At 40.6% G+C, this 14530-nt stretch overlaps 1 protein-coding gene across 7 annotated transcripts in view; it reads left to right on the forward strand.

The window, feature by feature from the left end:
- The first annotated feature begins 6632 nt into the window (after nt 1-6632).
- LOC107374067 (protein PALS2) overlaps nt 6633-14530 on the forward strand; it is a 65538-nt gene continuing 57640 nt past the window's right edge. For 3 of the 7 annotated variants that reach the window (XM_054735046.2, XM_054735042.2, XM_054735051.2), the window contains exons 1-3: nt 6633-7004; nt 9200-9252; nt 9629-9754. Coding sequence is in view for 3 of the 7 variants with exons in the window: in XM_054735042.2 (XP_054591017.2) it covers nt 9724-9754 (31 nt within the window). In the remaining 4 variants the exon portion in view is untranslated. The remainder of the gene's footprint in view (nt 7005-9199; nt 9253-9628; nt 9755-14530) is intronic. The other 4 variants (XM_054735043.2, XM_054735045.2, XM_054735049.2 and 1 more) reach the window with 4 other exon arrangements.

Below are 14530 nucleotides of genomic sequence, written 5' to 3' on the forward strand. Positions count from 1 at the left end.
TTTATAATAAAATTCAGGACTGCTTGATCAGAGCAATCTTCCTAGATTGTAGATTTCAAAATAATAAAACATATATTAGTAAAACAGTTGTGAGAAAGCATGCCCTGTGTCTATATAGGTCTACCTGTGTTCGTTCTTGGTGTAGTTGCTTCCTCTTCGTTTTCATGCTTGACTCTGTAATGTCTGAGCATTGAGGAAGTGCTCTTATTTGCATAAGACAACTCCGCTGAGCAGATGTGACATTTAACCTAAATAAAATTAAATAAATAATTTACACTGAGAGTCAGTCACATTGCTGTTTTCAACTCTGACAGATGCGCAGAAACAAGGAAAGACAAACACGTACCTTATTTGCAGTTAAAAGATCAAAATGATCCCACACAGTAGAAACTTTTCTTTTTCTCTCTGGCTCCATTTTCTTGATGGAGAGAGGGATGTCTTGTTTTACCTTTGAAATTGTCATTTTCTTCTTTTCACGGCGACTCATCCCGTTGACAGATTCAGAGTCGATACCTTATAAACACAGTTTGGCGCCATGGCAATGACCGACACAGCAGCAGTGTCAGTCACGTGACTTTTTCTTAAAGCAACACACGCGTCGACACAGGTTTCGCTCCATGAGCTTGACACATGCGTCGGTGTGTCGGTGTTGCTGGACCCATCACTATCTTCTCCTCGTTCGCTCTTTTGGGAACACTCGGTTTGCTCGTTAGATTGTGGTATACTCGCTCATTTGGATTTCGGATTTGGATTTAGGATAGACTTTCGGTGACTTCAACTTTGGACTGGCCTTCGACTCCTCTTTTGGATTTCCCCAGAGCGTCACTGCTTAACCGGACGTCTCTTGTTAGTTTAGTGTTTTGTTTATATACAGTATTGAATATTTCAAGTAGGTAGTTTTCTCCTCCCAGCCCTTTTGGCTTGGCGCTTTATGTTAACCTTATCTCCTTTTTGTAAAGGCTCTTTTGTGTTTTTTGTAATGAACTCCTTTGTTTTAGCGACACAGCAAACTGTTTATTATTTCACCCACACACCACTTTTATTACTCCTCCTCATCTCTCCTATCCGAGTAATAGTGCTGTTTTGCAAAAAAAAGTTTTTTCTGTTTACAAAAATAATAATAATAAATCAGAAATACATTAAATGTGAACTAATAATAAATCTTGTTGCCATTATCACACTATTGGACTTAACTGTTGATTCTCAAGCATTGAGGTTATCTTATTACAGAGGCATGTGAGTGCCTTACATGGAATGAAATATAACCAAACTGCACGTTTTTGCCCAGCTGTGTGCAGCAGGTCTGTTTCTCTTCTAGAATAATGAAAGATGGTGAAAAAAGGTCTAAATCAGAATCAGCTTTGAATTACATTTTGTGAAAGAACTACATAAAACATGGCAGCTCCTGCAGAAAAGTTTCACTTTATTACAAAAACAGAAATATAATCTATTGACACTTAGATAAATAAAATAACAAAAATAATAGAATTGTTTTTTATTTATTTTTTCCAGTAAGTAAATAATGTTTAGAGTTAAATGCCCTCTGTTTTCCTGCAGGAGTAGCGCACATTGTGACATTTAGACTTAAATGCTGTTTTTAACGGGGAAGTATTCCAAGTATTTACAATGCAGTAACAGGATTAAGCAGTCATGGAAAATATTACAAAATACATTTTAAAGCAGGTGTTCAGTAATTTGTAATTAATACATTCACAATGCTACTGAATTGTATTGTTTTGATTAAAACTAAAGCTGATCAAAAATGATAATGATGTTGAAGTTCATCCATGAGCTGAACTCAAAGCCGTCAATCAAGGTCACAGCTTTTATTATGTGGGCATGGTTTAGAAAACTTCATGCAAGACAGCAGAATTTCCACTTTAGGGAAGAGCTATCCACCAAAGTGTGCTGTACAGCAAGCCAAAAAGGCCAAAGTACTCCACTTCCAAACTGAATGACCTGATTCATTCTGTGCAATGGGATTCTGGGATTGTTTAAATTACGCACAAGAAGTTTGGTTTACACAATGGGGGGTAAGGAAATCCAGTGTTGCATCAATTGTTCACCAAGATCTTGCATTGATGACGGTAGGGTCTGACCGCTGCACAAATTCTTCTCCAGTACATCTCACAAGATTCTCAACAGGGGTCTGGACTCTGTGGTGGCCAATCTATGTGTGAAAATGGTGTCTCATGCTTCCTGAGCCACTCTTTCACTATTTCAGCCCAGTGAATCCTGGAATTGTCATCTTAGAATATGGAAAAGGCATCTGGGCAAAAATTATCTGATAACTAAGACTTGATGGCGTGTTTTGACCCGCTCAGGACTAGTGTGGTTCATTGCAATAAAGCCAGCCTCCACTCACCGATTCACGGTAAAGTGAGCCCTCACTTGATTTTGCTAGATGCACACATTCACAGCATTACGGTAAAAGGTCAGGTCACTGTTTTTCTAAGTAAAAGCCCATCTCAGAAATGTATTTTCTGACTATTAATAAAACTTACAAAAATGGAATTCAAAAGTTACCAAATTACAGTTATATCGCCATTTTAACAGATATTTAACAATATATATTACAAATGGTGGAAATGCCTAAAAAACAAGTTTTGACAATCCTTTAAAAAAAATTTCTATAACTCCATAGAGCTCGGGGAGTTGACGTCACTTCTCCCGGCATGCAACAGTTCAAATCGAAACGGCGCCATATTGGCATATTGGCATATTTGTTATTGTCAGAAAACTCAATCAAACGGGAAAAATGGTAGATTCCTGTTGTGCCCCAGGATGCAGAACAGACGCGGACGACATAAGGAATGAGCCATCTACAGGATTCCCCAAGATCCGGAGCGCCGCAAACGTTGGATCATTGTAATAAAACGCGCTAGTGACCGGGCTAAAATGAAGCTGTGGGATCCCGAGAGTAAAGGTTTTCGCTTATGCAGCGACCGCTTCATATCAGGTACTTAAACCAACGTTTCCTCAACAGTGTATGGTATTTATTGTAAATGCTTTTATTACGATTCTTAGCGGGCTTCCTAAACTTATTTTGGCGTGGCTTTTTCTGTCTTATTACTCATAGCAACAAGTAAACATCACGTAAAACGTTGCCTCGTGAGTTCTGCGTGCTGCCGTTTACGTGTTTTATGATCGCAGCAATTAACCGGCTAAGCTGTATTTAATTTTTAAGCAATGGTTGATCAATTGTCAGATCACACATAAAAAGCACTTTGGATTGCTATTATCTGTCTCACCGAGACAGATCTCAGACAGATCCTGAGACGCTCCTGCCTGGCATATTTATTTTATTCACGGAAAAAAAAAATCTAACTAGTGATTTCTCTTGGCGTTCAGTTTATACATTCAAACAGCACAGCACTCTATTTAAACTACTTACGTGTAAATCTGTTATTTGTCCATCCATCCATTTTCATCCGCGTATCCGGAGTCGGGTTGCGGGGGCAATAGCGTCGAGAGTCCCAGACTTCCCTCTCCCCAGCCGCCTGAGCCAGCTCCTCCGGGTAAATCCCAAGGCGTTCCCCGGCCAGGTCCGGTAAGAAGTCCGCTCCGACAGCTTCTGGTGTTTTTACAAAGTATCCCAGGGACACGGTAAGGGTCGGAGATGTTTAGTCTATTTAATTTCTGACTATATAAAACGATTTCTTCGGTTTTAAAGAGTGAAGTAAACACCGACGAAGTAAAATCCAAGCTGATCCCGTTCACATTCATGGTTAAGATCCGTGTTTGTTTAGCTTCTTTTACCTGCCAATATGGCGTCTACTAACTGAGAGTCACGTGGGGTCCGGAGCTCTATAGGGATATAATACTATATTACAATTCGACAACCTCTCGTCATTCCTGTAAAACTTCAATCAACAGTTTATTTTTATTTATAAATGATGCGCCAAAAACCTATACATATTACAAGCAAAACTCCAGAATACCTAAATAATCTCTGTTATCTTCTGGTGTGAAAGAGTGAAGAGTCGACCACCATTAGTTCCATCACAGGAAGTGTAATCAACATCTGATGTGGAATTTTAAAATAACATCCATATTAAAATGGTTATAAATCATTCATTCCTCTACTTTGAATTTTTTTTTTAAAATCCCCCTGTTACGCCAGCATCTGGTGTGGACAGATGAGCACTAGAACACCTCTAGTTCTTATAAAAATTGATTCATCCAAATCTGATGTGGAATTTCAAAATTAAACCTCTTTGAAATTGGTTATAAATCATTCAGTCCTCTAATTTGAAAAAATGTTTAAAAGAAACTGTCCTGCTATACCAGCATCTGGTGTGGACAGATGAGAACTAGAACACCTCTAGTTAGTATCAAAATAAACTGTTGAATTAATTGTCACAGGAATAATGAGAAGTTGTCAAATTGTAATTTAGTATTAAATCACTATGGACTGATAAACATATTTAAAAAGGACTGTCAAATCTTGTTTTTAGGCATTTCCACCATTTGTAATATATTTTTTCAATATATGGTAAAATGGTGATATAACTATAATTTGGTAACTATTGATTTCTATTTTTAAACATTTTTAAACTAATCAGTCAGAAAATACAGGCTTTTATTTTGAAAAACAGTGGCCCACCTTTTACCGTAAAGCTGTGAACACGTGTGCCAAGCAAAATCGAGTGAGGGCTCACTCGATTTTGTGAATCGGTGAGTGGAGGCTGGCTTTACCGCAATAAACCACACTGGTCCTGAGCGGGTCAAAACACATCATTAACTCTAAGTTATCGTGTATTTTGTGCCTAAAAGCCTTTTTCTTCCCTTGATGAAATATCTGCAAATAACGCAAGTTACCCTGTTGGCATCCTTTCTTGTGAAGTATAACCAAACTTTTGAGTGTTTGTGCTGCTTAGACGTCATGTTTCCTGCTTCTGTAAGCTATACGCAATGTGCGTGATGATGATGGTCATTTGTGCTGACTGGAATTGAAAAGGGGAATCGTTTGCAAAAGTGCCAAACAAGTTCTAGGAATTGAAAAAATGCCAACCAGTTTTCAGCAAGAACCAGTTTTTGATCCCCAACCAAAGCTATCAGGGAAAAAGTAATCCATTGATGGAATAACCTGGTCATTCAGTATATTCAGGTAGTCATCTGACCTCATTCTTGGAGCACATCCTGTTGCTGAACCTAGACCTGACCAACTGCAGCCACCCCAGATCATAGCACTGCCCCCCACATGCGTGTAGGTAATAGGCATGATTACTTTTGGAAAATGTACCCAAACATTAGTTGTTGTTTTTTTTAGCTTTTTGCATGCATCACTTCATTTGCCTCTCTTCTTGCTCTGCATTTTTAAAATTTATTTTATTTTATGAGGATTTTGAATAATTTTTTAGCCTTTTTCATTTTGTAAATTTTTGTTCTTGTGAATGGCCTTGTGATTTTTCCCATGAGAGTTGCTACATTAAGAGATCTTTTCTTCTTCTTCACTATCCTTCCAGTTTTTAATAATGCGTCGGACAGTTCTTAACTCATTTTTAATAGTTTCTAGTATGACCTGCCAGACTCTCCCACTGTCTGTTCTACACAGACATTGACATGGCTAGCCAGGCTAAGTTTCTGCAATCTCCTTAGATGTTTTGGCTGCCTGATGCATCCCAATTATTTGGCCCTTCTCAAACAGACACTTTCCATAACCATGAGATGTGTCTCCACATGGTTGTTTAAGAAACCAGAAGCAACTATTTGCACCCAGTTGGAGTTAAATAACTTGTTGCCAGGTAAAAGATAATCGCCTATGCAGTGATTGTTTAGTAAATCCAGGTGGCAATTTTTTTATGGCCAGGCAGCGTACAAGCGTCCTCTGCTGGAAATTGTACACCATCACACATTTAAGGACATGAAACAATTCTAAATCAGTGCTCACTCAGAATTTTGTTTGAATACAACAAAATTGTTTAATTTGCAAATTGATTTCAATTAGATTAGCAGGTTAAATGTTATGTTATGATCTGTAAAATGCAAAACGAATAATGCAGTTCAATACAAGCTCACTATATTAGAGATGAATAGGTTCTTTGTTTTTAATTAGTTATTTGGACTATTACAATGGTGCATATATACATTAAATTAAATAAGATATGTAAAGTATGTGTAGTCTTATAAACAGACAAAACACGTCACTATAGAGATTGAAAGTGACCACTGTAAACTGTGCTTCTCATCACTGCATCTACAAAATATCGGTAACACTCTTTCTAGATGTCATTAATGCTGTGTTCTGAAAAGGGTAAGGGACCATCTGGCTTGTTATCAGCACAGTTCAAAGGCCAGCTTTGGAAACAAAAACACGTGAGTGAACTTTAGTGCACATGGGTAGCAGCAAATGTAGATCTGTCAATAGCACCTTCAGAGCAACGTATGTTTAGCCTGGCAAGCCAGACTAAATAATAATAATAATAATAATTATTATTATTATTATTATTATACTTCTTGTTATTATTATTGCAATTTATTATCATTTAATTTTTGCAAGGCAAGATTGTGATCTAGTTCACTAGGCTAGGCTGCCATACCAGTGTAGTTTCTTTTGTGGAAGTATTACCCATCCTAGTGTGTGTGTGTGTGTGTGTGTGTGTGTGTGTGTGTGTGTGTGTGTGTGTGTGTGTGTGTGTGTGTGTGTGTGTGTGTGTGTGTGTTAAATGACAGCGTCGCCAATCGATACTGCCTGTGGTTTTAAAATACACACACGCTACATAATCTGCATTTAGATTAATAAAAATAATATCTCAGCCTTTAGTTCTTGGAAACAAAGTTATAAACCAGCCCGATAATAATCCTGAACGACATTTGGTGTGTGTGAGCTAGATTTAACCCGGAGCTGAGTGACATGTGCGCTGCTTCCACCTCTGTGTGGACAGACGGAGACGCGACTGGACATGCATGTACAAGTGACTGCTGCTGGATATTCGCGGATTATGATGGACTGAGATCAGGGAAAATGGAAGCGTGACTGGATGCTGATTACAAGACGCCAGGTAGCGAATCATTAATAAAAATGTAACGGTCTCATCGAGGAGCTTCTCTTGAGTCTCGGCTTTCACTAATGTTAGCCACGAGCAAACTAGCTTCACCAGTTAGCTAATTTTATCCCGCTGTTTTAGCCCCGCTGCTGGGATCACGCTAGCTCCACTGGCTCTTTAGTTTAAGCTGATGATCTGATTTGAAGTGCGAGCGAAAGTTTGAGATCGCTCGGCTGAAACAGGTCCTACAACGCTCGGCATAGCACAAGTAGCTAGCGGTACATTTTTAGCATAGCTAACATGCAGGCATGTGTGCTAGGACTGATTTAGGACGCGCTGTGGTTAAATAATGCCGAAGAAGACCTGACATCACACAGTTCGAGTCGTAGACTTCAAATCATTTCTGGTTCGTGTTCACTTACATTAAAACGAATGTTTTCACAGTAAATTTGCCATTAACGGCTAGTTATGTTGTCTACACGTGCGCTGTGCGTGTGTCGCGAGCTCGTCATGACAGCAGGTTTGATTCATTCTGAGACCATGTTGACATTTAGTCTGATTTCTTTAATTTTCCACACAACTATATACTAAAACATCGAGCCCGTACATGTAAACTAGCTTTGAGCTCGTTATAACTAACTTTCCCGAGCCCGACCGAAATAATGCGTCTCACTCAGTGGGTGTTCAGACGTTTTTATCATTTCAGCTTTTTATTAGAACTAGGGCTGCCACAAACGACTATTTTATTAGTCGACTAGTCGCCAGTTTGGTAACGGTTAGTTGCGACTAATCGTGTCATTCATAAAAGTATAGCTTGTTGTACCAGGATGCTGTATGTGTGATCAGTTATGTGCCATCTAATAATAAAGATAATAGCATTCAGTGAATTTTGTTGCAACAATGTCAAACAGATCAGACGTAAGCAACTAAAAACTAAAATACAAAAAAGACTTGAGCTCACATGAAATGTATCCAGCTGCTAAATAATCACACAAGGTCCCGGTTTACACTCAGGAAAGTTAGCATTTCCACATGTTCAGGAGAAAGGCTTGCTCTCTTCTGAGAGCAGATGTCCCCAGCTGCAGAGAAGATCCGCTCAGATGGCGTTGAAGTGGCAGGGATGCACAGAAACTTGAGCTGGAGTGTGCATCCAGCACACCGGATAGAGGCCCATCCATGTTTCTCTTCAAGCAGTCTCATTGCTACCACCATATTTGACCCACTGTTATGAACTACTGCTTTTATTTTAACAGGCATGATTTCACACTTAGCTAAAGCCTCTTCTATCCAAGTCATTATATTTGTGCCTCTCTTCTAGAGGCATGGTGGCAAGTTTGAAGCTTTACATGTTCCAGTCTTTGCAGGCGAGATTTTAAAAATGCTCATACAAAAAACGACGCGTTGACTATTAAATCGTCGACCTTTTTTTTTGTCAACATCGTCGTGACGCGTCGACTAGTCGTGGCAGCCCTACAACTCTGGGTAACTTTATATGGATTCTGTCCAGTGATGCTAGCTGGCCCCAACATCAGTTTGTGCTTTCAAATATAAGAGAGTAGGTTAGTCGTAAAGGAAATGTCTTATCACCCGGACATGTCTAAGAAATTACTAAAGAGAAAAACTAACAAACACATGTAAACAAAGGGCCAAAATTTCTTATTTAAAACAGGTTTTCTTTTGTTTAGGACCTGTTGATGCCTAGAAACATTCATATATTAGAGGTATGAAGACAAACATTTTCAAAAAATACCAGAAAATGGAGTAAAAGTGGTGAAAAACGCTTCCAAAACCCAAAGACATTTAGAAAATCTTTAAAAATACTGAAGAAATGTTGCTGAATTGGAAGTAAAAAAAAATGAAACCAAGAGGGTCTGACTGAAGACTTTAGCACACAGAAAATGACCCTCCACACATGCTCATTTGATCACATGTGAAGGGAAAGAATGTTTTAGTCATTAAAAAGGAAAATGACAAAACTGCCAACATGACAGGAGCTGAGTGCTCACAGCATTTCACTAACCCTAAAAGAACATCTGCCTTACGTTTCTGTTGGCATACTTGAAACAAGACAGTCACCCTAACACAACACTAAATACATGAGATGTTGCTTCAGCTCTGTAGGAAAGGAAACATGAACATGACCAGCTTCTGAGTTACTGAGGACATTTAAAACAAAACTAACTGGATCTCCTCATCTTGTGTTCATGAAGAGTAGAAAAGATGGGACTCAGCGCTGCACTGATGATTTAATCACAGTTAGTAGGTAAGTTCTCATAATTCGTGCCTATAATTTAGATGTTTTGGTTGACTCCTGTGGTGACTAGCATTTAGTATGTTCACACAGTTTATATGTAATGATTCTACACAAACTATCATGTGTTGGCTGTTCTTGCTACAGTAGATGTGTTTTTTTTCCTGTTTGGAGAGTGTGTTTGTACAGTGAGTCTTAGTTGTGTGTGTGTGGCTGGTACGACCTTTAACCAGAGTCCCAGCTACACACACATGCACGCTTATGTTTTGTTTCATATATTCTGTATTTGTCTGTGAACCGACACGTAGAGCATGTGAATTTGTTTTCATGGCGTTGGTGATCTCAGTAAACATTCTGCTCACCTGAGTGGGTTTTCTGCGTTCTCCAGCTCTCCAGTTGCTCTGGCTTCTGTAAAACGGCCAGTTGGGTTGCTTTTGACCAGGTTTAGAGAGTTTCACCATCCTGAGCTGAAGAATAGTAAACATGACTGCGGCAAATGAAAAGTCTGGCTCAGGTAAGCTATAAAGGACAATGACTTCAATAGTGTTATGTATTTTGCTTTTAACTGTTAAATATTTAAAGGGATATCTCGCCTAAAAATGAAAATTTGTCTGACATATTTCCCAGAGTTGGATAAGGCCTAGTCCACATGTAGTCAGGTTTTTTAAAAAACGAATATCCGCCCCTCCAAAAACTTGCATCCACACCACCTCGTTTTAAAAAACTCTGTCCACACGTACCCGGATAAATACGTTGTTAAGGACATGCCAGACCTGTAGGCGGCAGTACTTCCCCCGTTCTTAACCTCGTCCTTCGTCTGTGGTCTTCCGCAAGGAGCAGTAATTCCACTTGCAAAAACAAACAAGCAAAAAGCGCTTGGACAATTGATAAAGCGAGCGCAGCTCTGAGGGAATCCATGCTGTTGGCTAGTGTAAACGCAGGTCGCACACGTGATGTCAGCATTTTTTTGTTGCGGAAAGTGACGTTGCGGACCTTAAAACTCCGGTTTTGTCTGTCCACACGCAGACACCCAAAACGGAGAAAACGCAGATCTTCACATTGGCCGGAGTTTTTAAAAAGATCCGTTTTTGTGTGAAAAAACTCAGTTTTCGTGTGGATGACAGGCCAAAACGTAGAAAAATATCTACGTTTTGGCAGATCCCCGGCTATGTGTGGACAGGGCCTAAGTGGGGAAGCCCAGGCGTTCTCCTGATCCAGCTGTACTCCGTTCGCTTTAGCTTGGCATAAAACACTAAGTGAATGGATCCAACAAGCATGAGTAAAAAAAGTCCTTAAAATCACACAGTTGCCATCCTAGTTCTGCTTGCTGCCCTGAATAATCAGACTGACTGCAACTGAAAATAATTGGTAAATTAAAGGATCCTCAGGCACCATTTCAGACTTGGGACTACTTTATGACAAAGCACAGCTGTAAGCCTCTGCTGGCAGCCCCAAAGACACCTGCTTCAGTAAACACAGATGCACACATTAGCCCTGCTGGCACCTTATAAATGTGCCATGCTGGCATGGCGTAGAGCGCATTTTATGGCATCCATTATGCTTCGCTTGGTAGTAATATTTCTGTAATTGTCTGACTTATAAATGTTAACTGCCCCTTAGCGCAATAGAGGGAGGTGTCAGTAGGACGTGGGGAGTTACTGCCGAGCTCCGGCCAGCGACTACATTGAAAATGAAAGCAAACACGGGCCATAAGTTTTGCTTTTTGATGGCAAACAGGAACGCTGCAGCGCTCCTGGGGCTTCTCTACCTATTAGAGCTGGAGCTCCGATCACCAGAGAGTGCGGAGGACAGCGCAGAGACCGCCCCCTTACCCCCTTTATGCCATAATCTCCTAATCTTTATAAAAAGGACATGATCTTGCCGTATAACCGCCATGGTCTGACCACTTCTAAACAACCTAAGGCTACCTGATGCCGCCACAGCATTGCGGCAAATTAATGGTAATGTTTTGTTAAAATAGGTGTTGTTGGCAAACCGGCATAAAATACACACACACACACACACACACACACGCACACGCACACGCACACGCACACGCACACACACATCATGTTCATGTGTCTTTGGTGCTGCTTTGCACCTTCCAGCGGAGGCCTACAGCTGTGCTTTGTCACAAAGTTGTCCCAAGTCTAAAATGGTGCCTGTGGTTCCTTTGTTACTAATTTTCACTGGCAATCAGTCTGATTATTTAGTTCACCAAGCAGAACTGGGATCACTACTGAGTAATTTTAAGGATGCTTTTACTCACAATACTAGTTGGATCCATTCACTTTGTGTGTTTTATGCTAAGCTAAAGCGGAAAGAGTACAGCTGGAGCAGCAGAATGACTGAGCTGGTTACAAATGGCTTTTTCCCACTTATTTTACTCTGGGAAATATGTAACAAACAGAAATTCAATTTTGAGGTGGAATATGCCTTTAATAGGACATTTTGGTGATATTGGGCCTGCTAAGCTACTGCAGGCAAATTTTCAACTGTTGTCCAGTGTAGTGTTGTCAAAAAAGTCGTTACCTAGATATAAATCGAAACTAAAAGTGGTATCTAAATTAGATATTTCATCTCTGTGGTATCAATATTATGGACTATAATACACAGCCTTCTTCAAGTACACCGACACGCACGACAGCCAGATGCTGTAAAGCAACCTCCGCCTCCCAGACAAAGAAGAAGAAGACGCCGCATGGCTACATTGCAATTTCCCACGCGAGTTGTCTCCATGGTCCGAAATTAAATTTTTTACTCACCGGTCTACCGGCCAAGCATATTTTTTACCGGCCAAAATTCTAAATGATTTAGATCTACCTAAAGCATGTTATTCTATATTATGTTGATTCCAAACAGAGTGACAAAATAATTAAAACATCAATTAATAAGGAGAACAACTCTTTTGTCATTTTTACTATTTATTTATTTTTAGAGATGTTTTTATGAACTCTTTCATTGAAATCTAGTCAGACTCCTTGTTTTCTCTGTCCATGAAGTCTGGCCTCCTGCTTCTGACACCGTCTTTGTGCCAAAGCATTACAGCCTCATTTAGGTCATAGTCCTTGATCTCTGGAGAACACAGCTGCACCATGAGAATATCTGAAAGTGTGTCAGGGCTAGGGTTGTCACGGTAACCGGTGTAGCAGTAAACCCCGGTAAAAAAGTAGACAATAATAATAACCGTCTTGTTTAAAAAAAAAAAAATTATCTCGGTGGATTACCGTGGCTGCGGTGTAGGCGCGGTGACCCTTACCAGCCACCGTATCATCTGGAAGTTGCCGGCGGCACATGCGCACTTTGTTGTTTATGACCAAAACTTTCTTTAAGCTAAAGCTGAAATAATGGCCAGAGGAGACGGCACTCGGGACATTTATTATCCCTCAAAGAAGACAAAGTCGGAAGTATGGGCATTTATTGGATGTTTGAAGAATGCCGAGGGACAGTTGTCTGTGAAAGGCAGCAACGCTACGTGGCCATCATAATATAGCCTGTCTCACGACTCCGTCACCTCCAGTTCGCCACTTTTCACAAAATCTTCTGGTTGCCACTGGTCCTGGTGGTCTTTCTTACAGTTCGATGAGTTTTCTTTTGGAAGGCTGGCTGACTCCAGTTAAAAACCGCCACATTTCACCGCTAGTTTTAACACGAAGCTAACTGCTAACTTGATAAACTGATTGAATGGGATAGGTGGAAATGACGTTGGATGCGGCGCTCACGTTTCGCATACGTTTGTGTACGTTGCATGCAGGCGGGAGGAGTATCAGAAATCCATGGAAGATGACTGATAAACATAACTAATTTGGTGCAAATATTTACTCGCCAGGTGGCAGGTAGAGCTCAAAAATTTACTCGCCAAATGGAGCAATTTACTCGCATTTGGCGAGTGTTAATTTCGGACCCTGGTTGTCTCCGATCCAAGTTTTGTCTGCCAAATAAATAAACAAAAACATAAACAGCGAATTTGGGAGGCGCTTCACAGCCCAACTTAATTAGCATACCAAGTTCGGCACGTAGTTGTATATTCACGCTTATGTGCTTAAAGGAAAACTCCCGTTTATTGCAACCCGGACTTAATTTCTAGCATGCAGTACATTTGTTTACTCGCTGACAACTTTGGTGCTACTTGGATTTCCCGGGGTATTTACCGTAGATCCATCGGCGAGTCGCCGTCAGTGTATATTAGGGATGCACCGATCAGGTTTTTTGCTGCCGATCACCGATACCGATATCAAAGAATGCTGATCACCGATACCGATCACGTTGATTGGCCAGAAATTTTCTACAACATCATAATGAGTGGTACAAACTACATAATCTGGGAAAAAAGGAAATGTAACCTAATCTTCGACGTGGGTCGGGCCGCGGCGGTGGTCTCGCGATACTCTAGCGATACTCTATCGCGAGACTTGGAAGGTCCTTCCCGTAAACCTTCCTCCTCTCACCACTCTCGAATGCCTCGCCTGTCAACTCTCCGGCCCGACCCCCACAATAATTGTCACTGTTTATCGTCCCCCCAAGTTCAGCCCTGAGTTTTTAAATGAACTCTCTGCTCTTTTATCCCATCTGTTCGCCCTTTCCCCAAATGTAATTTTACTTGGTGATTTTAATATTCATATGGACAATATGGCCCTCCCCGTCAGCAAAGACTTCTCCTCATCTTTGGACAGCCTCAGTTTTCATCAATATGCCAATTTTCCCACTCACATTAAAGGTCACACCCTGGATTTAATCTGCCGCTCCGGTCTGACCCCCTCCAACTGTACAGCTGACCCGCTCCCTTTCACAGACCACTTCCTCATCTCCTTTTCTGTTCCCCTCTGTCTCTCCATCATCAAGTCACCACGTATCATTTCTTTTCGTAATATTAAGGACATTGATCTAGCCTCCCTGTCCTCCAGTTTTGCCACCCTGACCCCTAATTTGTCCTCTACTCCCGATGATCTTGTCATTCAGTACAATAACGGTCTGGTTTCTATCCTTAATTAATTTGCTCCCATCAAATCCCGCTCTGTATATTTTACTCTGTCTGCTCCATGGTTCACCCCTGCCCTACGCTCCTTGAAAGCTACCAACCGGTCTCACCATCCATAAAGACTTATATTCTGCTTTGATTTCTCTCTACAAGGACTCCGTCTCCCATGCCAAATCTCAGTATTACTCCGGTCTCATCTCATCCAACTCCAGCAACACTTAAGGCATTATTTTCCATCATTAACAGCATTTTTCAGCCTCCCGACTCCTTACCCATCCATCTTTACTCTTCAGAAACCTGTAACTCTCTCCT

The sequence above is a fragment of the Nothobranchius furzeri genome, chromosome 5 (genome assembly GCF_043380555.1).
Source record: "Nothobranchius furzeri strain GRZ-AD chromosome 5, NfurGRZ-RIMD1, whole genome shotgun sequence".
Lineage (NCBI taxonomy): Eukaryota > Metazoa > Chordata > Actinopteri > Cyprinodontiformes > Nothobranchiidae > Nothobranchius > Nothobranchius furzeri.